At 44.5% G+C, this 27,998-nt stretch overlaps 1 protein-coding gene across 5 annotated transcripts; it reads right to left on the bottom strand.

Moving 5' to 3' along the window:
• Position 1: 1 nt before the first annotated feature.
• On the bottom strand, positions 2-27,834 carry PHF11 (PHD finger protein 11). Of its 5 annotated transcripts, XM_085577923.1 has the most exons (12): positions 24,282-24,340; positions 20,604-20,704; positions 19,117-19,246; positions 18,109-18,244; positions 16,337-16,444; positions 14,904-15,037; positions 11,874-11,920; positions 8,332-8,390; positions 7,867-7,933; positions 5,932-6,054; positions 4,646-4,717; positions 2-932 (listed from the first exon to the last, which is right to left on the bottom strand). In XM_085577923.1, the coding sequence occupies exons 4-12, from the start codon at positions 18,214-18,216 to the stop codon at positions 784-786; spliced, it is 867 nt and encodes a 288-aa protein (XP_085434049.1). In that variant the 5' UTR covers positions 18,217-18,244; positions 19,117-19,246; positions 20,604-20,704; positions 24,282-24,340; the 3' UTR covers positions 2-783. The 5 variants fall into 5 exon arrangements, with proteins under 5 accessions (XP_085434049.1, XP_077637537.1, XP_021384147.2 ...); XM_077781411.2 differs by lacking the exon at positions 20,604-20,704; XM_085577937.1 differs by lacking the exons at positions 2-932; positions 20,604-20,704 and adding an exon at positions 4,130-4,344.
• Positions 27,835-27,998: the final 164 nt, after the last annotated feature.

Genomic DNA, 27,998 nt, shown 5'->3' with positions numbered 1-27,998 from the left:
CTCCTTTAAAAAATGTTTTATTTCATTAATTTAGCCTGTTGTGGCTAAACAATGCATTTCTGTATTCAAACAATATTCTAAAGACAAAACACATGAAAGTTGAACCCTTTCTTAAAGGATAAAGGAAGATGCAGTCACTGCTTTGCCCCATTTGACATTTTATCTTTTCTGAATGCCCACCCCTTTCTGGTCTGCCTGCAAACACTGCTTTACCACTGCCATTGCAGCAGAAACAGTACACCTTGACCCATCAATAAAGAAGAGTAATTGGGTTTTTTAAATTAAATTCCTATTTATAATCCAGAAGACTTCTTTTGAGTGCAACTTCTGCTCATTTTTTTTGGAAAACCAAAGCAGCACTATGATCCTTCAAACATCACTGTCTAGACAGACAGTGAAGCAGCTACTGCCCAGCCAGGAGCAGGCTCCCATAGTTTTAAATTACTTTAGCAAGTGTTCTGTGGCAGCTGAACATTCCCTTGGCTTTGAGAAAAAAAGTCTTCCCTGGAGGGTTCTCTTGGGTTTTTGCAAAAGCTAAATTTGGTTTATAACATTTATATTCTATTGTGCAATATAAATGGAAATTTATAGTGGAACCAGGCAAAAACTTGAGGATGAAAATTTGAAAACTGGAAGTTATTGCAAAAGTGAGGTATAAAAAGGCATGTAACACCACATTCTTGCACCCATTCAGCCCTCATCTTAGGGAATTGGGCACTGACCAGACTGCTCTGGTTTTTTATCATTAGAAAATCCTAACAATTGCACCATTGCAGAGAGAGGTTATTCAGACACTGTACTGGATGTACTGGCTGTACTGGCTGTGTTCTCTAGAGTAGGAAGGATGGCTTCTTTTAAGTCCTGCAGTAGCTCAATCTTGTGATCCAGTCTTTTTCTGTTTTCCAGAAGTTTCTGGATTTTTTCTTCTGTTCCTATTATGAAAAAGGGATAAAAAGCTTTCATTATTAAGGAATAAAAACATTTTAATATTTAAGTATTACTAATATAAAATACATATTAATTAACTCTGCAGAGCTACCACTGCTTGGTTTAACCTACAATAAAACCTTTGCCTTTCGGCAGCAATGCTTGTAACCCACTGCCCTGCACACCTTGTGTCTTCACAAAGAGCTGAACTCTGTCTGCTGAGAGCCTGGATGGTGTGTCAGAGGAAGCACAGAGCAGGAGTCACATACTCTAACAGAGCTAGTTTTGAGATTAAAATAGCTCCGTATATGTAAAAATTACTAGCTTAGCTACTAATCCTCTGTGTTAACTGGCCTATGAGCTGTAAAGGTTCTGTTTTCAGAGCCCATTTGTGTGAGAATTCCCCCAACAATGATGTATTTTAAATCTTTAAAGACATCATCTCTAAATTACACTCCTAAAGCAAATTTACAAGCCGAATGGCTTTTAACCAACAACAAAATTAAACCTAAGACCAGATGCTTTGGACAACTGCATTCAACGACTCGACTCTCAAAAATACAATTCAATAGCATTTATTCTTCTGCTTCTGGCAAAATCATTATTGACAGTATCCTGATGGGATTAACCAAGTTGTTTACCTTATTTGCAAAGCCCTGCTTTACTGCATTTCTGCTTCCCTCTCCCTAGTGTTAAAGATTATTGAAATGAGTGAGAGCTCAGTAAGGAACCCTGCCAGTATTCAGAAGCATTACCACAACCTTACAGTGTTAATTGCAAGTTTTAAATGAAGCACCTGCTTTGTTCAGTTAACACACCAAGGTCTTGGTGACCTCTGAGCAGCAAGGCTTGTCTATGAACAACAAATTACTTCCTCAGTGTGTGACAATGTTTAGAGTTCAGATTCTTGTAAGAAGGAGAAGACATTTTGTACAAGCTGAACGTATCTTTCCTCTTTTGGGGAAGAAGATGTAGAAGGATGTCTCTGAAGTTCAGTGAGTAAAGTGGAGAAATCCTCTCCAGATGTTTACCCTATGCCACTCAGAATAAAAGAGCCTTAACTGATTTTTAAAAAAAAAAAAAAAGGAAAGCACTTTGGCCTTTTGCCTCCCTGCTGCTTTTTCCTCTGTAGTGAGAAAGCACAGCACCTGCTGCCTGTGGGTGGATGTGGAAGGTGATGGGCATGGACACATTTTTAAATCCATTACCCAAAGCTGCGTGTGGGTGTTGAACATGGGCAGCCAGAGCACTGTTGGTGCCTGCTGCCCATGGGAAAATCTGGTAGCATTCACTGAAGAGGGGCCTGGTGCCCCAGCCTAGCTCTGACTGAAGAGAAGGAGATGCCCCTTCCCTCTGCACTCAGATGACACATACTTGATGAAGTTGGACATGTACAAGTGGAACCAAGGGAAAAAGCTCGCTCTCTCTTCATCTGGATATTAATTAATTATCAGAAATTAACAAAGCAGCTCAGTTGGTTAGAACATCGTGCTGGTAATGCCATGGTTATGGGTTCAATCCCCATATGGGCCACTTACTTCAGAGTTAGACTCAGTGATCCTTGCAGGTCCCTTCCAACTCAGAACTCTCTCATCCTGTTGATTCAGCATTTGGGAGAGCTACAGATGGAACACACACAGCTCAGACACACAGCTAAGTTTCTCTTGGGCCAAAAGGATGTGGCAGAAATAGAAGTAGCCCAGATAAAGATATCAGTGATAGGAATGACTGGCCTACAGAAATGCTTCCACAGGAAGACGGGTAACAGATTGGGAACCTTCCACCTCATAGAGGAAATGAGCTGAAGGGAAAGCAAATGTATTTCTGTAATCAGGAATGGCCTGAGGGATGTGGACCTGGAATGACTGCCCCAAGTGCTATGGGGCTCTCACTGAAGGAACTGCACAACAGTTTTAAAATTAAGTATCATGGCCTTTGTCCCACAGCCTTTGTCTGAATTGCGGAATTTGCTGCTGCAAACCTCCTGAAAACAAATGTTGTCAAGGAGCTCAACAGCTTCTGTCCAGACTGTTGACCAGCACAGAGAGGGAATCTGATGGAAGCATCCTGCCCAAGCAGAGTGCATGACAGAACTGAAAGCAAAACTAAGTCACTTTCCCTTGGAGGAGAGGAAAAGAACCTCCACCCTAGAAATCTGAAACTGCTGCTGAGTCGACAGCATATCCTCTGTGGAAAGTTTTGAATGCAGTTGAGTTTGCAGTAAAGCTGCACACTGCAAAAGGAGTGTGGATCCCTGTATAGAGAAAGGGATTTTAAAAAGCCCTTTCGCCAGCTACAGTTGTGTAGCTGTGCTGTGCTGGCATGTAAGGCTTCAGAACAGGTTTTGCATGATGATTCAAGAAGTGACAAAAAGATTGAATTTAAAGCATGGCATATGACCCAAAATCATCAGCTTGAGACACAGTATTTATACCAGTCCTATTTTATGTAGTCCTTGACTTATGTCACCACAGAGACTTGCTACATAGAGCTTATAAAAGGTTATGACAACACGAACAATAAACAACAACAACAAAAAAAAAAGCAGCTGTGATTTGCTTCCCCCTCTACAGTTTCACTTGTAATTAACATGGTTTTCATTTTTTTCTCACTGCTTCATGTTAAGAGCTCCTCTTGGATCAGTTTTGGAACCAACCTCATTATTATTGACCTTGAAATTAAATGGTCTCAGAAAAGATTGTGTGGCACAGGAAGAATTGAGCTGCTTGAGTTGTGGGGATTTAGAGAGGGGACAACTAGTACCCATGAGAATCACATGGTTGTGTGCAGGGAGGTGCCAATATAAAGAGATTTTCTTGTAAGCTGAGAAGGGGATGAAATAATTGATACAGCAGTGAAAGAAACAAGTGTGACCCAAGGTTGTGTCACATGAGGAATTCTGAGCAGAGATATTTTAATGTCCTCAGATGGAACCTTGTGTTAGACAACTGCAACACTGGACACTCCAACTGCTGAAAAAGGAATTTAAATGCAAGAACAGGAGACTGAAGTGAAGGGGAAACACCAAACATCATCTTCACATACCAAACTTCAACATTGACTAATTAAAACCCTTTTCACCAGAATAAATTAAAGCAAATGTCAGAACAAATCTTTGAGAGGGAAATGGGAAGCATGAGACTTGCCTGCCTGAAAAACAGCTTCAGCTTTGTTGCTTCAAACAGCTGAGAATCCAAGCCCCACAGTTTCCTTCCACACAGGTGCTCCTAAGTAACTGTTCCTGTCTTTGCATTTCACTCTGAGCATTGTCATCTTGTTTTTCAAAGCACAACTGCCGCCCAGTCCAGATGAGTTCTGCTGGCCTTTGGCTGCTGTGTTTCAGTGGAAAGCATTACTCTGACCAGCACTTGTCAGCCAGCAGCAGAGCTGTAGCACTGGCAAACTGCTGAAGGGAGGCTGTGGAGAAGGAACCCAAATAAGCTGCAGGAGACGGGAATCCCCCTGGGGCGGAGACCCTTGGGCATTTTAAAGCTGTGGAACTGTAAGTTGCTCCCTCCTTCAGGTCAGCCAGCCCTATCTGATATATTACATTTCTAAGGATTCAGCTAGCCATGGCTTCAACTGTTTATAAAAAATTGAGAAAAAAATTTCCTTGGAATTTTCATTTCAAATGATTGTTATATCAAAATTCTCATTAGAATAAATTCAATGCCAAACCCCAGACCAACTGTTCCTCTGACAGCTTTTCTGCACCTACCTGAATAAATATTTGTCAGTATATTTTCAAACAGTCCACAATCAAACAGTGCCATCACTGTCTCTTCATACTCTGGGAAAAGAGATAATTTGATGTAACACTACTGAGTAAAGGTTTACAGAGCCCTACATTAGAAGTACCACGAAACAGTAATTATTTTCCATCACACTGACTGAGGTTTTAAGATGTCTTCCTTCTTACATAATCTGTATTGAGAAAAAAGGATCAAGTTGTCAATTTTTTCTTTTTAGTTTCATACAGAAAATTATTACCTTTTTAGATCTGCACCACATGAACAGTGCATTTAAAGAAGAGCAATATATTTAAGTCATATTTCACTTCAGTGTGCAAGGACTGTGTGATGGCAGAGCTGACTGTACCAACTCCTCCTGACAGATCATGTGTGGGACTGAGCTATCCCTGTTTGCTGTTAAGAAACATCCAAGAATTACACCTCAATTTCATACCTGAGGCTTCTACTGAAGCAAAATACAAAACACTTGCAGAATTCAACTGACACACAAGCTGCTCATGAAGGAAGACTTTCCAGATGGGACATTTCACTTTCCATGCATGTGCTTCAGTTACTTTGCATAAAATAGTCTTCTTTATGCAAAGGTATTACTCCTAACTTTGCAAAACTGGGAGGACAATTGGAGAGGAAAGCTCAAAATTTTCTTTAATTGGACAAAGCAACATCAGATTGGACTTCTTTAAAAACAAAGTACCCCATACAAAGTCATAAACGCATAAAAACCCCAAACAGACATTATCAGCTGACAGTACACTTGTAACAAATCATCCAAAACTTTAAAATGTACATACTTAGGGATTTTCACTCAGAAGAGAGTGCTGATATTAACAGACAGCTGGTACCTCTGTGAAGCTGCAAGAGCAACACAGACTTACGACCTAAATAAAACCTGATTCTCTTCAGGACCTCTCAGCTCTCCAGTCCCTGGGAGGACAGGCTGGACTGAACCTTCCTATGCTTATGCCAGCATGTAAAAGTGGCTTCTAAAATTCAAGTCAGAAGGTCTCACTAGAGATGCTGAGTCGGCAGCTCTTACATAATTTTGAGAAAGAAGTTTCTTGGAACTTTCATTGTAAGTGGTCATTTAAAAGGGGAGGTCATTCTCAACCTCCTGCACAGCTGCAGAAATAAGGACTGAGTTATTTAGCACCATGGTATTCTCAGGAAGGTGGCCTAGGGCCAAGTGCCTGGGATTCAGATCTGCACCTCTGCTCTGACAGCAGAGTCTCTGCATGGGTGCCCATGAAAATACCTGTTTCTGAAGTGTTGTCGTCCATCAGTTTTTCCTGAGCCAGGTGAAGTGTGTCCAGCATTTCTTCAAATATGTCATCCAGAAGCCCAGCTTGTTTGCACTTCCTAACAAAGTCTATTCGAACTGTTAAAACACAAAAGCATTCTCATACAGAAGTGATCTGTAAAGTGGGCTTTGTTCCCTCTCTTCAGAAACTAAAACTTAAGCCAAAGCCCTTCCACCAGAAACAAATAGTTTTGCAGATCTCTGGCTTCTCCAGCCACTCACACAGCCCTTTTCAGTAGGGCTGAACAAGTAGCTAGGCAAACGTAAGCATTGTGCTGGGTGTAAAATTCCCTAAGCTCTAGATTTGGCTTCATTCATCACAAGCAAACAGCTCCACAACTCTAAATGTTCCATTCCTAAAGCTCATGATACCCCCTAGTGATTTGTCTTGCTTGCTGTTTCACCAATCCTCAGGACCACACCATGGACAGAACAGGCTAAAGCACAGAAAACAGAGAAATAAATGAATCAATATTAGATTTGGTAAAAATTGAGGCTACTTTTACTCCAAGTGATCCAGGCAACTAAACTTTTTTATTACAGCCCATTTTATATACCTACTTTGTCAGATTTGGATTAATAGAGAAATAACCATTTTTTCTTTATGCCAGAGCAGCAGGTCAGTGACAAGTGATAGTAAGATCAATGCAATGGGCTGTTCAAAAGCAAAGAGCCATTGGACGGCTCACAAAAGTCTGCCAGTCGCTGTTAAAAACGATGTTACATTTTACTGGGGGCATCTGTGAGGAAAGAAATGCCATCTCACTTACACAAGATGCTCTACGAGAATTTCAGAACTCTATAGGTTTCCTGTTCTTTACAGTGGTAATGGAATTCAGAAAAGACCACTAGGCAGCCACTTGCAAAACCATGCCCATACATTAAGCATATCCACAGCAAGGTGAATAATCACCACTAGCACATTCTAAACTTCCAAGTGCTAGGAGAATCCCAACAAGCAACTGCAGCAAAAGCTTCAGGGTAACACGAAAACTGCAGCACTGAAGGATAGGTTCTGTGATCCATCTCACTGTTTTAACACCATATGTATGCAGTGAAAGCCTATTTTGTGTTAAGCACCCTGTGTACACCCAGGCTTCCAAAGGCGAGATGTGCTACCCACTCTGGGCAGCTCCCCTGTTAACATCTTCCAGAGTTTCCATTTTAGATTTAACTGTTCTGATACAGAGGAGCAGCATCAGGCAGAGGCACCCCTGTCTGCAGGAGACAGAGCTGAATGCAGCAGCCAGCCAGAGTGGGGCATTCCCATCTGAATCACCAGCTCACATCACACAGCAAGTCTCACTCGGCCAAACCACAGGCATTTGTTTGCTGCACAGTTATTAAAGCATTCTGCAAATCAGACTTCTGCTGCCACGCCAGAGCACAGAGCCACTTGTCTCAGGAGAATCATAAAGATACATTTACAGCACAGAATTTGCTACCAGCCATCTCCAAGCTCTGCACTTCAACATTACAGATCACAGTACCTCCTACTTGTTCCATAAAGTTGTTACCAAATGTCCAAAATGTCAGGATAAGGCTCCTTAACACTGAAGTTAAAGAGCGCATCCTTTCTTCAAGCCCAAGGTCCTGCAGGGAATACTCCTAACCTTACATGGACACCGTGTTTCTACGTTAAAAGTGTTGCTTATATACACACTCCCTACATATATATTACAATTTATCCATTACCATAAATCCCACCCCAGGCTCCCAGAGACTAAGTCCTTTGTTCCATCTATCACTGCATTCTTGAGCCACGTATTTTCTTGTCTCGCCACTATCCTTGCTGGAGGAGCAGCATTTGCATGACCTGTTTCTCTGCTAGAAGTTTCACAGGCACAGTAAAAAGTGAATTAACACTTCTGGTACCAAAGTGAGTCTCACCTTTATGCCTGTTGTTTTTCCTTTTTACTGTTTGTAAATGGTTTTCTTCGGCTGTCTCTTCTGTACTCTGTAAGAAAATCAAAGCAATGTATTTTTCCATCATGCTGACATTTACTGCTGTTCTCGTTACCATACTTCTGTCTTTGCAGAAAGACAAAAAGCAGTCCACATTTCTGTGAACACAGTCAGCTTCTCTGAGTGGCTAACAATATTCCTCTGCAGACATTCTATTTTGAAAATGGAAGAAAAAACTGCTTCAAAGCAAGAAATGCTTTAAGAAAAGCCAAACACCTGGGACACCACCCTCCTTAAGCATTGCATTTGCAAATAGCAGAGAAGTTAACAAATTCCTACTGGGAACTCCCAAGGCTCTTTCTGAACACTGTCAGAATACTTTGATAAGCAAGTCCTTTGCTGTAGCAGGTATGGGTCTTCTGTTTTAGTATTACAGAAATTCAGAATTACCATTTCTTCTGTGATGGTGGGAGATGTCAATGTACGTCTTCTTTTCTTATTAGCTGCATCTAGGAATTAATAAACAACAAAGTAACAAAAGTGACAACCTCAGACTGACCATCATACATCATTTAAATTCCTTCTTTTCTCAAAACGCTACAGAAGTGAGGCACTTCTGTATGGTAAGGCAGATGTATGTTTCAACTTCGCCAAAAACCTGACATTTCAGCAGAATTCACACTGTTTCCATTAAGAAAATTGCAAGCATGAACCAACCATTAGGAAAAAGTGCAAATCATTATAGCATTAGTATATCACTTAACCTTTTCAACTCAGCAGATTTTTAATTGTGGCAGAGTGAACTTATTCCTCCTGACAGCAGCACTACCTCTAGGTGTTAAAAAACTGTTTGGTTTCTTTTCCAAACAATTTTTACGTAAGTTAATATGCCCTCAAAACTACAACTATATAAAGAATTACTTAGGTGTCTCAAAGACATAAACATGGCATTAGGGTTTTCATCAATATAAGGACCCTTCCAGAAAACCTCCAAAAACCATTTGACTTTTCAGTTTAATATTATTTATGCTACAAAGTGTTTGTAGTGATGTGGCATGAGATCTTAAAAATTATCTCTGCTTTCACTGTTTCCTTTCCATCAGCATGCACCAGACTCTTGCCAACATCATAACTGGCAGCTTTTGGAAACAGTTACAGTATCACAAGCAGAAAAGGATACCTGGCAAGGAAGACTTGGCAGGAGCAGAGAAAGCAGAGAACAGTGCAACCACCCAACAAAACCTGAATGTTTAGTGTACAGTGGGGTTATACTTCTCCTTCCCTGCTTAATTTCAGAACCTCTGGGAAGCACTTAGGAAGGCCTTTCCTGTTAGAAATCATCCTGTCAAGAGGAGTAGGGAGCCACTGTTGTATACGGAGGCTGCAGAAACATATTTGGGCTTTGGGCACTGGTGCTGTACATTTGCATTTTTCATGGAATGAAAGGAAATTGGTCTCACTTCATCCAAAACAAACCTGTAAGGCCAAATTTGGGACAGTGTGGGAGATACTGCTGTAGGTACAAAGTGTTCCCTATTGTCCAGCATTGTATTTTTGACACATGATGGGATTTTCTGAGCTCTCCCTGGTATCTGCTGTATGGATGCCTTATACAAGAGGAGCATAGTCTGAAGAGCAGCCCAACTCCTCCTGCCCTGCGCAGCGCTGGCTGCTCTCCGGCATTTGTCAGCCTTTACTCTGTCCACGTCTAACTCTTCCAGTTAAACAGAGGTTGAAGCCTGTTTTCAAGTCCAAGCTGCTGTCACATCCTTGCTGCACAGAGCTGCAAGGAGAGCTCTTGGCCCATAAGACACCTTATCCCTTTCCAATGACACAGCAGAGCCCTGACATTCCAGCACAAGAATATTGTATGAACCAAGAATAAGGGCATCTTCCCTGACCCCATTTTCTCCAAACTATGAAGCAGGAGCCACTGGGCCTGGGGAACCAAGTATCTTCTACTCAACTCTCCCACTGGCTCCCCACTTCCCAGGGTACAGCTACCCTCAGGAGGTGAGAGAAGCTCATTCAGGAGGCAGGGTAGACACTGCCAGCAGAATCCATTTAACCCTCATAGACAGAAGGTCTCTAAATCAAGTGCCTCTGGAAGAACTCCTCTAGGAGAAAACTCTCTTCTCAGGGAACATTGCATTTGAAGACACAAAACCCATCCAGTATATAAAGGAGACTACAAGAAAGCCAGAAAATGACTGTACCAGAGCATGTATTGATAGGACAAAGGGATATGGCTTCAGACTGAAAGACACCAGGCTTGGGTTGGATACAAAGAAATCCTTTACTGTGAGGGTGGTGACACTCTAGAACAGTTTGTCCAGAGAAGTTGTGGATATCTTGTCTCTGGAAATGTTCAAGGCTGCATGGGGCTTTGAGAACCTGGTCTAGTGGAAGGTGTGCCTGCCAAGGCAAGGAGGCTGGAACTAGATAATCTTCAAAGTTCCTTCCAACCCAAATAATTCTGTGATCCAACCTTGTAAGACTTAGGTGTTCCAGATGAACAAGGTGGTCTAGAAGGTTGGACCTAATGCCTGAATATTATCTGGTACTGGAAACAAAGCAGTCCTGGGCCTGTCCAGCACTTGTGCAGGAGATCACCCGAGACCCTGGGCAGCCCCAACAGACACTGACAACCATTACACCACAGAAATCAAAACAATTTTGAAAAGGCAAGAAAGGTCATGATTCAAAACTATGGATAAGTAAAAAACAAAGCTACTAAGTAAACTAAGAAGATGCATTTGGTTAGTGAGCCACAGCAATATCAGATACTAAACAGACTTACATCTGGCTAAAAAGTGAGATATAGGTTAGAAATTAATTTAAGGTAGAAATTAATTTCAGAGTTAGGATAGCTGTTTTAGACATGTATGTTGCTTAACCTGCTTAGCTTGTAACTTGCTGTGCTTGCAAAGGCCTTCGAAGATGGACAAAGGAATGCAGGGATCCTGATAAGAAGAGCTCATTACCCCAAACAGGGTGGAAGGAATGCAAGGCCTGCTGGAGATAAGAGAGGCTCCTCAGACCCTGCAGCAAGCTTCAGAGAGACCCTGTATGCGCCCAGAGCTGAATAAATACCTACCTACTTTACAACTTTCACCAGCTCTGGAGTCTTTCTGAAGAGCCCCAGCCCTCATGAATAAAAGCTTAAATAATAATCACCTAACCCATCTCTTACGTGTCATCAGGGTGGAGCAAGACTCTGTCAAGAAGACTGGCTAAGATTTGCTAGACTTCAGTGGGACCACACCACGGTCAGCACAAGTGCTTACAGTTCCATTGAGTTCAAATTCAAACTGAAGGCCAGTCTAGGAGCCACTTCACTGTGAGCAGAGTCCTATGCATTGGGCTAACAAGGTCCAGCTTTGGTTGGGATTTCCAAATACCTCTGAATCAGGAAGGGCCAAGACTGCCAAATGAAGCTGTATTTCTGTAGCACAGGAAGCAGTCATTAAGCAGGGGTTGTACAACCCTTTTGTTACACTTAAAAAGCTCTTTGGGATCCTTCAGAATGAAAGGCCCTATTTTAAAAACTACTGTAGTGAGTACAGAAGATGCAAATGTGAATGTCTGCATAACCACAGATAAAATCCCAAGCTGACCTCTCCTGCAACAGCCTTTTCCTTGCTAATCTAGCAAAAACTTGTGTGTGGCTCTCCTGTCTCACAGGGGTTTTACAAGCTGCTTGGGCCTACTTGCCCAAAGAAGAGTAAGAATGATTCCATTAAGGACTGGGTCCATTGTGGTTTAAGTCAGTTTTCAAGGAGATTTGGGGAGGATTAAATTTAACTTTTCCCACTTCACAAAACCTTGATTTTTGCGCATACATGTGGATCTCAACCAAACCACTCTTGAAAGATTAGAAATCCCCCACTCAATATGAAGGTGGTGATATTTATCTTGCTCTTATGAATTACTGACTGTAGGATGCAACTTCTAAAACAAATGAAATCAATGAAGTCATTAAAGAAACTCACCATAGTGATTGGTCCTATTCCCTGGGTCATGTTTTGGGCAGAACACTCTAAAATTTAAGTTCAATTTCAAGAAAAAGAGAAGAAGTATTAATAAATATGCAGAGTTATGTTGACCTATTTTAACAGATATTTTCCCTTCTTTCCACTGAACATAAACTGAAACAGTCCAAAAAAAATCAGGATTTTTGTTCAGCATTACACACCTCAAAAACCATCTGCTTTAAAGTCTCGTGCATGCACAACCTTGTATCTGTACTTCCAGAGCCACACTAGACTCTCAGCACTGAAGCTCTGAATAATCAGCTCCATCAGCCCACCCTGTCTGGGCCTGCCCACTGTTCAGGCCCTGAGTCAGGCACATTTCATGTGCGTGGCAATCACTGTGTCAGAGACACTGAAATGAGATTAACGCTCCCAAGGGGAAACGCCACAGTCCTGACACTGCTCCATCACAGCGGCTCTGCCCCCTGGCCCTGCCCCACGCAGGCCAGGAGCCTCCTCAGACACATCTGCCCAGCGCTGCCTTCCATTCCTCAGCCCTGCAGGACGCTGGCAGCGCCACACGGCACCACCATGCACAGCACCCGGCATTCACCCACCTGGAGATCTCTGTGCCCTCCCTCCGCTGCTCATGGAATGGCCCCCAAATCCTGACTATGTGGGGCAGCCCTGTGCAAAAGCTGCTCAGTCCATTTGTTACTTAAAGACTTCAGTAATACATGACATGGGAATATTTTCAGTGGTTCTAGGAGAGCAATGTGAATTCTTTTGGAAGAGGCAAAATGAAATAAATTTATCTGAAAAATAGTCCTTATCTTTTGGATACAATAATGTGCAGAGAACATGAACCAACTTTTACAATATGCCCTTCTTACAGAAGGATCCCAAGTCACTTTTTAAGCAAAAATGCCTTGTCAGGAGCATGGCTTAGTTTATCTCTTCCTTACAAATTTACTTGCCAAGTAAATCAAGTCTGCTGCAATTTTTAAAGGGAACTGCATTTACTAGGCCATTTTGTAATTATTGTCATTCTTTTAACAAAAACAGAAGCACTGCCCTTAGAAATGCAGACTGTTGGCTTGATGAGGAACTTCTTTTGCATGAAATGCATCTTGAAGCACAACAAATCAGATTTAGGTATGCCTAACAATACAGTCAGAAAGCTGGAGACACCTTATTTACATCCCTGAATTTCTACTACTGCCCTTTAGAGAATATTTTTTAGTCTTCCCCTCCCTTTACTTATAGTCTTTCACAGTTAAAAAACAAACCCATCCTAAGGACAAGAACATCTTACAAAGTACAGATAATATATTTTACTTCTCAGGCCACTTTATTTGGAAGCACTTCTCTACTATCTACTATAGTTTTGCAAGAGAGTAGTGCAAATTGCACTTATTTCTCCATCTCTACTCTTATTGGCCACTTCCACAGCACCCTATGCTTTCTCTTTTTATTCTGCTCCATTTGTTTTGATGATCACTACCCATCATCACAATGATGGCAACTCAGAATTTAACGCCACCAGCTCTGCCTCTCTCAAAGGAATTATCTTTTATGAGTATGTTATACTTCACCATGAAAATGTGCAGGGGCTGTCAATCCACATTCACTGTTTTTCAAGTCTATTCTCCAATAACTTCAGCTATATACAATTTTTGTGCTTTATTTATGCCACTGCTACTGTGCTAAAGTCTTTAGGTTCAAATCCTTGAAAGCTGTCCTAGTATCCTTCTCTAATATAGTCCTTTCCCAGCTCTTCATTACAGGTTGCTATAGCCTAGTTTCCTAGGCTATCAGTGTCACACAGAGACTTAAACCAAAGCATTTTTAAGGGTCCCTCTTCCAAACCCCCAAGGTCACCAGCTCAAAAATGCCACCAAACCAAACTATATATGCTAGCACTTTTTTATCAGTTTGTATCTAGACTGCTGTCAGTCCCACTTGTTTTTCAATAGCTTGAGTTCAGTCTTCTTGAATCTGAGTTACCCTTTTAAAAGCTATAAGATGAAAGCCATTTATACTGGGATCATAGAAAGTTTCCACCTTCCCAGCTACACTCTTTCATGAGCTTTGCAGATACACAAAGATTTTACAGCTTTCATCGTCCCTTCACAGCTGGGCTTGCAGCCTTGCACAGATGCGTTCATTTTAGACAGAGAGCACTGTGAACCTGCCAGAGTGCAAGTATCTTGACACAAAAGGACCCATCTTCCACTGCTACTAAGGACTGCACTAGTCCACTCCTTTTTGAAACAGTAGTGATTAGATGATCCCCAAATTAATCTAAGTCTAATGCGACCTGTGACCTCTCTGGTCTTGCACAGAAATGAGCATCAGGGCTTTTATGCACCTCAGATCTCAGCATTTCAAAAGGTCCCCAAAGCCCCAATTTTTCAACCCCTTCATCTGCATCCTCCAAACAATTTGTTTCATCTGTCAATGGCAATGCAGGCAGCCCAAGGACAGTGGACACCAGGACTAGCATGATCAGGACAGAAAATTTACTTAGAATCCATTAATTCATGTTATTGCTAACAACATACTTGACATACAAGGCCTTTAATGGGAATCAAAGTTCTTTGCTAGCATGGGGAGGGAAAATTACCCGAATTTGACTAATGTGAGCAGACCTAGAAGGGTTATAACCTGCTCTATGCTCAGACCACATTTATTGGAGCTTCTGAACCAACAAAAAATTTAGAATCTGAGTGACATTAATAAAAGTCTTGGTTATTGAAGATTGGCTAGAGAGTCACTGAAAGACTGACTTTCTCAGTTTTTGCCTTGCTATCTTTCAGTGATGTTACAGGCTCAACCACTAAACAGATTCCCTCCCACTGCAGTAAAGTTTTCCTGTGAAATGAAAGCATTTCTCCCACAGTTTGCAAACAGAGCATCAAGCATCACTTTAGGAGAGGGGAACTTATTTCCTTCCCTAAAAACCCTTTAAACCCCACCCAATGAAGCCCCTCTTGCTGACACCCCCAGAAGCTGGCAGTGACAGTCAGAGCACACTTGGTGAGGTACCTGTAGACGCCGTTGACCTCGTCAGTCTCCACGGCTGCATCATCGCAGAGCGCGCAGAAGAAGTGGTAGCTCCTGCGGCACGCACGCTCCTCGCAGCCCACCGTGGCCCCCTTCTTGCGGCAGAAGTTGCACACCTACAACAGGAGGGGGTTCACCAGGTAAATGTCACAGGCAGATGTTGCTATCATGCTGGCATGGTGGAGTGGAGGAAGGGTTTTAGAAAGGCCTTGGGAATGGGAAACTGAGGGAAAGATACATTTCTGTATGCCCCATTGTTTCGGGAAAGTTTCACTTCAGCATTTCTCTGGAAACCCCCTTCTCCCCACCCCTGAGCAGTTCCCATTGGACCTGACCCCTGAGGTGGTTCTGATGTGCCCAGGCTGGACACTGTCTCTATTGTTTAGACCTTATCTCTTAATTTTGCTGTATAAAATTGTATCTGGGCAATAGCCCAGGATCTTTGGTCCCTGCTATGGTTCAGGCAATACAATCTCTCTGGACAAGCATACCATTGGTCTCTCTTGGTCTCTTTATCTCGAACCCTTGCGGCGACTGAGGCAGCGCCGCAGCTCGGACCGTGCTAACCCAGACGCTGCCTGGTGAGCCCAGGGCAGCGGGACCGCGGGAAACCCCGGCCCCGAGAGGGGACAGCTAGCCGGAGGGTCCCGGGGGGCCGGGGAGGGACGGGGGACAGCGGCGAGTGACCCCCGAAAGCCACAGGCAGCTACTCCAAATCCTGCCAGACAGGGCAAATGCCGTTCTCTGTGGGAAAATCCAGTATTCCATTGCAAGTCATCTCTGTGTAATTCATCAGGCAAATTCACACCTGCAAACACCTACCCTGATCATTATTTCAGCCACCTTTTCGCTATCTTATCCCTATTTCATACTGATACATTTGTAAAATGAGTCAAAGAGCCATATGAGGGCACTGAGCAACTTTTCCAAGTTATTTCAACATTAATTGGTGTTAATGTTTGTATTTATGTTTTCTAGGCTAACTTCATAATGAAAAGAGTTCCACCCAGGACGTAGCAGAGGAGGGCAGGTGAAGACAAAGGCAATTATAAAAATCCCTTATTTAAATAATCATATTTCTGCTAAACTCAGAAGGTTTCCCTTTACAATTGTGGATTGCATTCTTTTGTTTCAGGCACTGGCTTAGTTCTTTACCAAAGTCTCAGGAAATTTTGACTAAGGACATAAAGGCCAGAAAAAAACCCACCTGTGTTTTAATGCAGAATGAACTAAATTTCACCAAACCATATCTTAAATCAATTACTCCAACACTAAACCTGTAATTTCCCTAATCTCATTAGATCAGAAGGACCAGCTACTTGAATGGTTTTTTTTTTTTTAAAGCACAGAACAGGCCAGACAACCTTCAATAATATGAGATGGGACTAACTGCAGATTCAGAAACATCTCCTTACCAGCCGCTTTCCTCTCCTGAGCTCCTTTAACACTGATGACACATCAAACCTTATTTCCAGATTTTCTGGGTTATGATCTTCAGATTCCACAAATCCTGAGGAAAATAACTAAAGACAAAAGAGACAGTTTTAAGAAATAAGAATTACTCAGTCACCAGTGCTGAAAAGAGACACGGAATACATCTTTTCTTCTTTCAGTTGCCCTGCCTAAGAAGGCTGATTTTTCTCTGTGTTAACAAGAGGTTTCACCTACACTGAACAAGGAGCAAAGCTTAAATATTTCTGCCATAAAAAGAAGTTCCTCCTTCCACATAGGAGATTTCACATAACCTGACAGCAAACTAAGAAAAGATAATAAGGTGAGAAAGTTAACTTATCAAAAACATGAACAAAGAAAATGTGAAATTCCAAGGTGCCCCCAGAGTAGGGATGAAAAGATCTTCATGCAACAGACCTCCACACCTTGGACATCTTATTATGTGCTCAGTTGTTCAGACCTACAGCTGGATGCAACATTTCTCTGTAATAAGATTTCCATACAGCCCAATGCTGGCAACAGCTGACTGCAGGAAAAAAACAGAAACATTGTACACATCCCGGAAGAAACTCACTAAAAATGCACACATGCACACTCAGGCCACTTTAATTTCCATAGAACTGCTGAGCCATGACAATGAGGAAGGGGAAGTTCTTGGCAAATATTTCCTAAGCATTACATGTAGCTAATTCCAAACAAAAGGGAGCTACCCTTTCATCAATTAGCAGGCACAGTCTGTCTGCTCGGAAGGTGATAGCTGACTGCAAAAAAACCCAAACAGTGCAAACAAATCTAAGGCAGAGAAATGTGTAAAGGTGCTGGGAGGAGAAAGAAGAAAAAACAGAGACAGGGGGAAAGAGAGAGAGAGAGAGAAAAGTTTTAACATTGGAAAAACATTAAAGCTATAATAAAACCTGTTTCAAATAAAACACTCAAGTGCCATAAAACAATGCTGTTGTGAAACATTCTGATAAAAAACAACTAACCAAAAAAGATATTAGAAAAATACAGATGCAGATATAACTATTGTGAGAATAAGAAGGCTAGGACAGTGACAGCCAGAAAGCTGCTCTAGCAGCAATCTCCTGCATTAAATGGCCCTCAGCTATATTCTCCCTCTGCTGAAGGGAGAATACAGCAGCTGTAATTGATTCTGTACTCCAACAACCAGCTCTACCAACATTCCAGAATAAAGGGGAGGCAAGAAAAGTAGAAGGATCGCACACACTTAAGAGCTTCACAGATATTTTTATATAATCAACTTCAGATATTTTTATTCCTTATTTTAAATAAGGAACACACTGGAAAGATTTTTAACCATCAAGTGATACGGATATTTTCCTGCAAAGGTTTAAGTATACAACTTTCTGTGGTCTGAAAGTCCTCATCCAAGAGGATGAGTCTCAATAGTGTCTCAAGCAAGACTTACTCCTGTTGCTAGACCATATGTGGTCTTTGTGGTGTTTTCATGTGTCTGGGACCACTGCTCAGCAACAGACATGAAAACACCACAAATCAACAGCTCCAGCTGTGCAAATACATCCTCTCCCACTCCAAAATCCCTGCCAAGCCCTGTTCCTTTTTACAGCTTTTCAATCAAATATAAACGTGCTGGTTTGAGTAACCAGCCTTTCAATGCAGACATCACTGCAAAACCAAAAACTGATAAGCAGTGGAAACTTCCCCTTATCCCTTCTCCACTTCTCTTTGGTACTGACCAGCTAAAGGCACTCACCAGACAATCCTGATGAGCTGCAATATTTTTCTCTGTGGCGATATACATTACAGAGCCAGCCTCCCCTTCTGAACAAAATGCACATGTTGTTCTCACCATCTTCGCCATTATCCAGAAAACACCTAGAGCAGGAAAACTGGGACAAAACACAAAGCAATCAACAACTTCCACAGGCCAAGCACGACAGAGGAAAGCAGAGCCTGCCAACACCTACCCTCTAACTGCTTCTTCTCCTACATTCCCTGACCCTTGGTGCTTTGCTCCTCCAGTAATGACTACCAGTAGAACAGGCACTTGGCACAGCAGTGGGATGGAAAACAGATCCCAGGAGCTCCAGCAATTAGTGCAAGAGAAAGAGTGGTTTATCTCCTCTTGGAAAGTCACTAACAAGTCATAAGGGGTACTACAACAGTTTTCAAGCTTGCTTGAAATACCTGCTCCAAAAACAGACCCAAGAGAGGCCTGGCAAGTCATGCTCTAAGGTGTGGAACTCCCTCTGTTTGGAGGAGGGTAATCAGTCATAGTATTGTCTTAACCCACTGCTGCTATGTGTGGGTCTGCAAGTCAACAAAGAACAGAAAAACAGGTGACCCCAAGCTTCACTAGTGCTTCCAGGAGTTCACAGAAAACAAGAAATACTAATTTCTTTCTGTAAGAAGCATGGAGCACAGTAGTGTGGAGTGGTCTGCAAGTAATTTAGGGCACAAAAAAATCATATATGAGAGATTCAGACATTCTCTCTCAACAAGGCAAAATGCTAACAGGATGACAGAATTTCCCCTGAGCCCTGGGAATTGCCCCAGGGACCACCTGTTATCTTTTCCTGGCCATATCCACTCAAATCTTAATTGTTCTTCTTCACATAGTCTTTCTCCAGCAGATACAAAATTCTGAAGCCAGATATTTACTTCACAAAAGAAGTAAAAGTGTTTCTGGACAAGCCTTTACACACATCCACCACCAGCAGGTTATAGCATCACCCCACCCCATTTGTAGCAGAAATTTTACTTTGTTTCTTTCTTTTTTTTTTTGTTTGTGCAAGTCCACCAGAGAAATCTTCAACAACTTCCCACTCCTACAAGGTGTGATACTCCAAATTATCCTCTGCTGGAGACGTCACCTCTGACAGCACAAACTCCTGTATGACAAGGGGGAAGAAAAATCTGTGTTTACTTTCAAGAAATAGGAAGATATGAAATTAAATTATTCTTGTGAGAGAGAGGTAGTAAGGCCCAAGTATAAAATAGGCAGCATATCTCATAGTCCAACAAATCCTGCAAACTTTTTTTGCGTTTCAACAGATTGTTTTTGTTAGTTCCCATTCCCCTTGCATAAAACAGACTGGGTAGCCCCAGGTCAAAACACCACCAGAGTAGAAGATTTTTTATGTTTTTCCCCTCTGGCTTACACTACCGACAATTTACTTGTAATCACAAGTCACTTAGCCTTTGCACACAGCTGGAGTGTTTTTCCCTCTGTCCTCCTATGTCTTGTAAGCAAGGCAGGGTAGAAACTGACTTCCAATACCCATCTATACACTGACCATCGTATCAGTTTCAGAACCTGAGCAATAAATAAATACAACAGAAACAAACAGAAATACAAAGACATATTAGAACTAGAATAAAAAAGAAACTCAAAAGAAGAATGAGCTAGAGTTTGAATGGCCTAGAATATGGGGAAAGCTCTCTGCAGCAAACCAATATCTGGAATCAATGTAGACACATAGGCCCTGCTCAGGCTGTCAGAGGATCCTGCTCTAGGAATTTTTTAAGGAAGGGGCTAAACGTGGAGTCTGCAGTCCCTGGTGTTCTTTACAGGCTCCAGAGAAATCCTGGTGCTTATGGAGGACAGAAGACATTTAATCACGGTCAACCTTAGGGTGACTCCAGCACCTTTCTAGGAATGCTGAAGCAGTGAAGTCCAGCTCTTGGCCATTCCTCTGTGCAGAAGCAGCCAGCCTGCACCTACAGCCCCTATTTAGCCCTGTATCCTGTTCCCCTGTGGTGGGACGGCCCTGGCTGGATGCCAGGAACTCCCCTGAGCCACTCAACCACTCCCCTCCACAGCTGGATGGGGAGAGAAAAATATAACAAAGAGTTCATGGGTTAAGGAGGTGGGAGCAATCCCTCACCAAATACCATCACAGGCAAAGCAGACTCAGCTTGGGGATCATGAGCTGAATTTATTACTAACAAAATCAGAGCAGGATAATGAGAAGTATAATGAATTTTAAAACCACCTTGCCCTCACCTCTCCCTGTTGCAGTGTAATTTCGTGGTTTACCCCCAAACCCCAGGTTTCTCCCCTGAAGATTTCCTCCCAGGTGTGTCAATCACTCCTCCTTTCCCTACCCTGACCCCTGCTCAACATTGTCGGTCACTCCTGGAATTCCAAAAGGGCTTTGGGTGATTGAGCAGATTCAAAAGATGCCCTCTACCCCCGGGGGACATTGGGCCATCCAGGTTCCTTTGTCCCTTGAGACCCTCCCCTACCTGGTTGGCGGGGTCCCTATCCCTTCGCTCCTCCCCCAGATAAAAGGGAAAGCAACCATGCAGGCCCAGAGTTCTGTTGAAGCAGTTGCTGGATTCAGAGCCTGCGGGCCAGAATAAAAGCTCTGGATTAAAACTCTCCATCAGAACTGACTCCTTTCCTTCACTATTGCCTTAAAAGCCTCTCCAACAGCGGGAAACCTGAGGAGCAGATCCTCTGCGAGCGGAAGCTCCATCCCACTGCCACCGGAGCTCCGGCATGCCTGGACTTGTCTCTATGCTCCCAGCTGCAACATCCAGCTAGCCAGAAGTGTCTCTGGGTGAAACACCACAGTTGCCACTATTTGGTTCAGCTGCATGGGCCAGACAAGCCAGGGCACTTCCCGTCCTCAATATTGGTAATACCAATACCTCCCTTCTTTCCAAACTCTACCTCCTTCCCCTAAGAGGCACAGGGAGATGGAGATTGGAGGTTATGGTCAGTCCATCACTCATTGTTCCCACCACACTCAAGGAGAGTCCTTCCCCTGCTCCAGTATGGGATCCCTCCCAATAGACAGTCTGCCACAAACTTCTCTGTGAGTCCATCCCATGAAGAACAGTTCTCCACAAACTGCTCCAACATAGATCACTCTCCCATGGAGTGAAGTCCTTCAGGCACAGCCTACTTCAGGGTGGGCTCCCTCTCCATGGGTCTGCAAGTCCCTGCCAGGATCCTGTTCCAGCATGGGCCTCCCACGGGGTCACAGCCTCCTCTCAGGCACCCACCTCCTCCACAGGCTGTGGGTGGATCTCTGAATCCCATGGACCTCCCTGGGCTGCAGGGGCACATCCTGCATCAGCATGGTCTGCACCAGGGGCTGCAGGGGAATCCCAGCTCTGGCACCTGGAGCACCTCCTGACCCTCCTTCTCCACTGACCTTGGTGTCTGCAGAGTTGCTCCTCTCACATATTCCTGCTCCACTCCTCTCTGCCCACAATAATATCTGCCCATTAACTTTTTTTCTTTCCTTCTTAAATATGTTACCACAGAGGCCTTACTATCATTCCTGCTGGGCTTGGCTTTGGCCAGCAGAGGGTCAGTCTGGGAGCTGGCTGGCATTGGCTCTGCTGGACACAGGGAAAGCTTCCAGCAGCTTCTCATTGAAGCCACCCCTGCAGCCCCCTCACCACCCAAACCTGGCCGTGCAAACCTGACATAGCCCCCACAGGAGCCTGTGCTCTTCCTGAGCTGTCTGCTTAGAGTACTACCAGGAAGAGGATACAGAGCTAAACGGGGCTGGCTGGCTGCTCCTATGCAAGAAGGGAGTGGCTAAAGGCAAGTTTCCAGTTTCACAGTTTAGTTACATTTCATCTGAGCAATACCTTGCTTTTGCAGGCTTAAGCCTGCCACTCAGGGATTCCATTTGAAACACTTGGATCTGTCTGAAAAGGCACGAAATCCTTGTTCCATTCTTTCAGTAGCATTCATGACAGCATTGCCTGTTGCTATTTCTCCTGCTCTCTCTTTGTAAAGTCGAAGAATCTGAAACTATTTAGCTCTTCTTTGTACAGAAGTTGGTCTGCAGTTGTTCTCCCGTCTGTCATTTCTCCATCCCTCCTCTATAGTCTTCTGGCTATACTTTAAGAGGAGCATACCACCTCCAAAATGATGGGTGGTTACCATTTACGAAGTCCTAACATCACTCTGTATTTTCCTTTTCTCCTTAATAATTCTGACTATTTCAATCACATTTTAGCCTGCTTGAGTGCAGAGCTGACAATTCCAGAGAACTACTGTTGGAAGCATAAAGCAGTGAAAAAAACATGAAGCTCAACAAGCAATAGGGTCCACGGTGATCAGAGCAGACAAAACTGGGTGGAGGGCTGGTGGTTTGTGCTGCCACGGGTCTGGAGAGGAATGTGAGGCAGCTTGGGAGCCCTGTGGCCTTGTTCTTTCCTTTGTCTAACAGGAAATATTTTGCTCCAACTGCACCTCCGGGGCATTCTGTGCAATGTGACTACAAACAATGGAAGGTACAAAAGTACCCTGATTTGTACCTAGCTGGAGGGGGAGAATTCAAGACAGAAATCATAGGGACAGATCCACAGGTTTGTCCTCTTGGTCCTCCCAGAAAAGACGCCTTTCAGTGAGAGTCACATACTTGTCACAGAATCAATTAGGCTGGGAAAGACCTCTGAGATCATTGAGTCCAAACAATGACCCAATACCACCCTGTCAACCAGACCAGTATTACAGGTCTCCAGATCTCTTTCTTAAATGGCATCAGATTAAGTAGGGAGTGCATCAGTGTCATGGTTGTTTCTCTGCCACATCCATCATCTTCCAATTATCAATGCTGAATTTTCACCTGCTGTTTTACAGTCAATTCCTTGCTGTCCCAAAGTCCTTTTGCAGCCCTTCACTTTCACTGTCACCACCACAGGGAATCCAGGGGACCTAATTCAGCTGTAAGATTTGGGGGCCCTTCTGCTGCCCTCTGCTCATGACAGGTCAAATAATGCTGCAAAACGGAGGCAGAGCAGCAGCTGAGAGAGCAGTCACACCTGTACCTGTGCCATTTCCTAGAAGGAGGGCTGCTGGTTTTGGTTCTTTATGTTTCCACAACAGTGACTAAAGGGAAGGAATCCAGAAATGAAACAGAAAGTAAAAAGGAAGAACAGTGCTGGCAAGAGTTCAGGGCTTATGTCACTTTGAAATTCAGTAATTCTGCTGAAATATTACCAGTTTGTCTAAGTATTTGCTCTCCAGACCCAGTTCTGAAAGCATTCTTGTATGTAAATATCCATATTTTACACAGGAGGAGGCTCACACACAGAATCTCTTAGTATACCCATAGGAAGTAAGGAAAAGAACCCAAGTCCCCTGAATTCCAGCACGCTATTGAAACCCACTGCCCCAGCTCCTGCTCTGCTCTCCTCTTCCTTTCAGCGCAGTGCAGGATTGCATCTATGGAAGTAGGAAGAAAGAAATCACACACCTGTCAGCCCACACTCTGTGTCCCTCATTTGTACTTTCTAGGGAAAGAAGCACGGCTGGAAATTTCACAACTAAACACGACTGACACTCAGTTCCTCATTCTCCTCCCTACGTTATTACAGAACAGGCACATCCAGGTTTCGCAAGGAAGAAGAACGAACAAACAAAGCTGTCTTTCTGGTGGCCCCTCACTCGAGAGCATCTCGTTCCAGCCCCCGCCGCGAGCAAGGCACCTTTCGCTAGACCGGGCTGCTCAGAGCTCCATGCAGCCCGGCCCTGAACGCCGCCAGAGACCAGGCACCCGCAGCTTTTCTGGGAGCCCGTGCCGGCGCCCTCCACGGGGCCCCCGGTGCCGCCTCACGGGGTCCCGGTGCCCCCTCACGGAGGTCCCGGTGCCGCCTCACGGGGGTCCCGGTGCCGCCTCACGGGGCCCCCGGTGCCGCCTCACGGGGGTCCCGGTGCCGCCTCACGGGGGTCCCGGTGCCGCCTCACGGGAGTCCCGGTGCCCCCTCACGGGGGTCCCGGTGCCGCCTCACGGGGGTCCCGGTGCCGCCTCACGGGGCCCCCGGTGCCGCCTCACGGGGGTCCCGCTCACCCGACCCCGGCAGGGTCCACCCACGGGCACTGCGGGGAGGGGATGCGGGACCGGCGCAGAGGAGGCTCCGCGCTCCCCCCGCCCGCGTGCCCGCGGTGGCACTTACCGCCCGCTCGCGGCGCAGCGCGGCCCGCGCGAGCCGTCACTCCTGCCGCCCCCTCCCCCGCCCTCAACTCTCCCGCGCGGAAGCGAGCGCGCCCGGCCGGGGCACGGAGCATGCGCGGTGGCGCCGGCCGATGCTCCGCCCCGCACACCCGCACGGCGCTGATTGGCTGCGGCCCACGTGTGGCTGGCGGGAAGGCGCCCGCCACGTGATATAGGAGGCGTGGCCGGGCCTCCCTGGGCGTGCCGGGCTCTCCGCCCCCGTGCCCGGGTTCGAGACCCGTGCCGGGCACTGCCGCGGGCCGCCGTCGGGCAGCCATTTCCCGAGGGCTTTCACCATGGGAAAGGCGATAGCCTACATCCCTCCCTAGCCCCGTGCTCACTTTTCACAGAATCACAGAACTGCTGTCCAAGCTAAGCCTCCCCGGATGGAGCTTCTTGCCACTTGTTGCTGGGAGGAAGATGCCGACCCCGTCCTGGCTACGCCTCCCTTTCAGGCAATTCTATAGAGGGGTAGGGGCACCCGGGAGCCTCCTTTTCTCCAGACTGAACACCCCCAGTTTCCTCCGCAGCTCCGCACAGGACGGGTGCTCCTGACCTTTCCCCAGCTCTGCTGCCCTTCTCTGAGCACCCTCCCTGATTTTAGGGGCCCAAAACTGAACACAGGATTTGAGGTGTGGCCTCACCAGGGTCAAGTACAGGGGTACAACCACTGTCCTCATCCTGCTGGCCACACTATTGCTGATGCAGGTGTGAGAAATCAACCCCACATTTCAAAATTTTTAGAAGTTTAATAAGGGATAAAAGGGGAAAATCAACAACAGCATTGGGTGCTTGGCTAAGGCCAGAGGCACATCAGCTAACCACAGTAACTCTTCTTATATACTTTTTCTATTGCATTGGTCAAATACATATTCATAAAGATTACACATGTTCGAACAATTATTTGAACTCGTTTACATGTTCTGGGAATTCTTTAGCTTGGTTCGACCCCTAACCTACCTTTTTATTTAGAGTAGGTGCAGTAATCGTGGATTTCATTTTATGGGTCACTTCCCCACAATGACCCCCTATTTTGTGGTTTCAGCAGGTGAGAGTTACTGATGGTTAAAGTAGCAGGGTTCCTCATCCCACCTGCTCCTTAAATATTATCTGACCATGCAGATGGTTTTAGCTATTTTCACAAGTACTTCAAATCAACATCAGCTATTTCACAAATATATCTGAGTTATTCTCATTATTGTCAGTTACAAAAAAAAAAAAAGAATAATTATTTCACAACTACAGCTACTTCTGCAAAAGTTAACGTTGTAACGCACAACACAGCATCCACTTACTAATTTGCAAAAGCCAATACATAATTAGTGAAAGCCAACAACTACATGGTTATTTGAAACACCAAGATAGCAAAGGCAGAGAACAAAATACCTTAAGAGGAGAATACCAAATCTAGAGTGGCATCAGAAGACCACCCCAGACTGCCTCCCTGATGGACCCTTGGAGACTGTAGCTGTGGACTTAGGCAATGCTGTGACAACCTGAGGTGGAGCTGTGGTAAACAGGCCCCGAAAAACGTGCAAAGTCATTTGGCGAAGTAATGCAACAGTATCAAGGACTGCTTGCTACAGATTTGGGTGTGCTTTTGGCTGTTGCCGCACACACAGTTGTGCTGTTACTTTTGCTTTCTTGATCTGTCCCTTATTATCCCTTATTAAAGTCTCAAAATTTGGAGGAGTGGGCTTTGTTTCTCACACAGGCCAGGATGCCATTGGCCTTTTTGGCCACCTGGGCACACTCACGTTTAGCTGCTGTCGACCAATGCTCCCTGGTCCTTTTCTGCTGGGCATCCTTCCAGACACTCTTCCCCAGCTTATAGGGATGCCTGGGTTTGTTGTGACCCAAGTACAGGACCTGGCACTTGGTATTGTTGAACCTCCTCCAGGAAGCTCATCAGCCACATTAACAGGCATATTCTGGTTCATCAAGAGGCTACACCAAACACAACATGGAGCTTTTAAGATCAATTCTCTTTACCAGCTAGGCCAGCTTTGGCTTTTCAGCACTGCTGGCATCATTCCAGTTGGTTTCCCGAATTCCTTTGCACCTGCCCAGATGCAGCATATTGGAGCTAAAATCAACCCGTGTCTAGGCTTGCAATTAGATTATATCTATTAGCTAAATACAGCTATACAATTCCAATTCCCAGATCTATTACCTAGATTATACTCAAAGTAGTCAACATGATGCAAGCACCCACAGGTGCATAAATCTTAAACTAGTAAAATCTTCCTAAGTGAAGTCTGTTCAACACAGGAAAAATTCTCTGTGGAGGAAAATCAAGTGCAAAAACCTTGCGAGCTCTTCCTCCAAACTGCTGCTCTATCAAGCCATGTAGTTCTGTGAAAGAGATGAAAATTAATGCTCAGTGCTTTTTTGGCAAAAAAAGGAAGTCAGTTAATATGCTCCAGTCCCATTTCTTTTATACTTATACTGTAAGTGATCTTCAGCTGTCTCTGCATTTGTATTTGTCTTGGGTGCTAATATTTATTATCATGGAGCCCTTATACATCCTCACATCCCTACTGTCTCTCTATAGGAACTATCTGGGTCACTGTAAGAGCTGCGATTCACATCTCAATGCAACTAATTCCCCATCAGGCACTCTTCATTTATGACGCCCCGACAGGCTGATGAGAAGTCCCAAATGTGTCATTCCACAGGTGCTTTTGAGTACTTGGAATATCTTCACCTGTTTTTCCTTTAGTGCTTGTACTCAGTGCTTCTACACACTGCTCAGAACAGGTGACACGAGGGGCTGTGCTCAGAAATATCCCCATCTGTGAGCTGTGACAGGCAGAGGAACAGTCGGCCAGCAGAGCAGAGAGCTCAGGTGAGCATTACCTGCAGAGGATACTTGCAGGACACCCTCAGCAGAACATGTTCTAGTAATACTACAAAAGCAGACAGAAATCACACCTTGTAAGGTGATTTTGCTCATGGATAGTTATGATCTCTGGTCTGGAGGAGAACAATGAAGAAGCACCAGCCTGGAGTCAGACCTGATAAATGCAGCTAGCCAAAAAGCCCTGTCTCATACACATGCCTTCTGTGACATCTACACTCACAGCAGGCTCTCCCTCCCATAGTTTCACACTACATGGATCAAGTAAGTGCTCCCTCTTTTGAATCATCAGGTCTGCTTTCCTGCATTAAGAAACAGGGCTCTTCCTCACCAGCCCAGTTATCATTAATTCCTACCACTGATCTGGAATATATAATCAACAGCAATAAAATGTACCCCCCACCCCTCCCCCAGATGCTTTAAAAACATTCCCATCTTATTTTCCACATTCAAGTCAAGCACATAAACAATTTTTCTGCATTTTCATTTGTTTAAAAGGCTAATACCACTCCTGGGTTACCTGTGGGTTTTGTCATACACTTTGCCATGGCTCTGGTTAATACTGAAAGACGATATCCCAAGGCATATTCCCTCTGAGTAGAGACAGATCTTCAATGAAGCAAAAAGCAATTCAGCTGAGTGCTGTCTTCAGATCACACAGGGGCTGCAGTGACAGAGGGGCTGATCAGGGCAAGAGTGGATGGCTTTGACCTTCTGAAGAGGTACTGCACCAACACTGGGATACAGCATTTATCCCGGAAGATGGGTGGTGAAAGCCCACACAAACCCAGACTGCGATGACAGGGACCAAAGCTGAGG

This window comes from Lonchura striata, chromosome 1 (genome assembly GCF_050655825.1).
Source record: "Lonchura striata isolate lonStrDom1 chromosome 1, ASM5065582v1, whole genome shotgun sequence".
Taxonomy (NCBI): Eukaryota; Metazoa; Chordata; class Aves; order Passeriformes; family Estrildidae; genus Lonchura; species Lonchura striata.
This window is presented reverse-complemented; position numbering and strand designations above follow the sequence as displayed.

Coding starts and splice junctions, on each gene's coding strand:
- PHF11 (XM_021528472.4), bottom strand. CDS start 18,216: ATGGCGAAGATGGTGAGAACAACATGTGCATTTTGTTCAGAAGGGGAG. Junction 16,445..18,108: donor CAGCTCATCAGGATTGTCTG/GTGAGTGCCTTT, acceptor TTTTGTCTTTAG/TTATTTTCCTCAGGATTTGT. Junction 8,391..11,873: donor GAATAGGACCAATCACTATG/GTGAGTTTCTTT, acceptor ATTAATTCCTAG/ATGCAGCTAATAAGAAAAGA.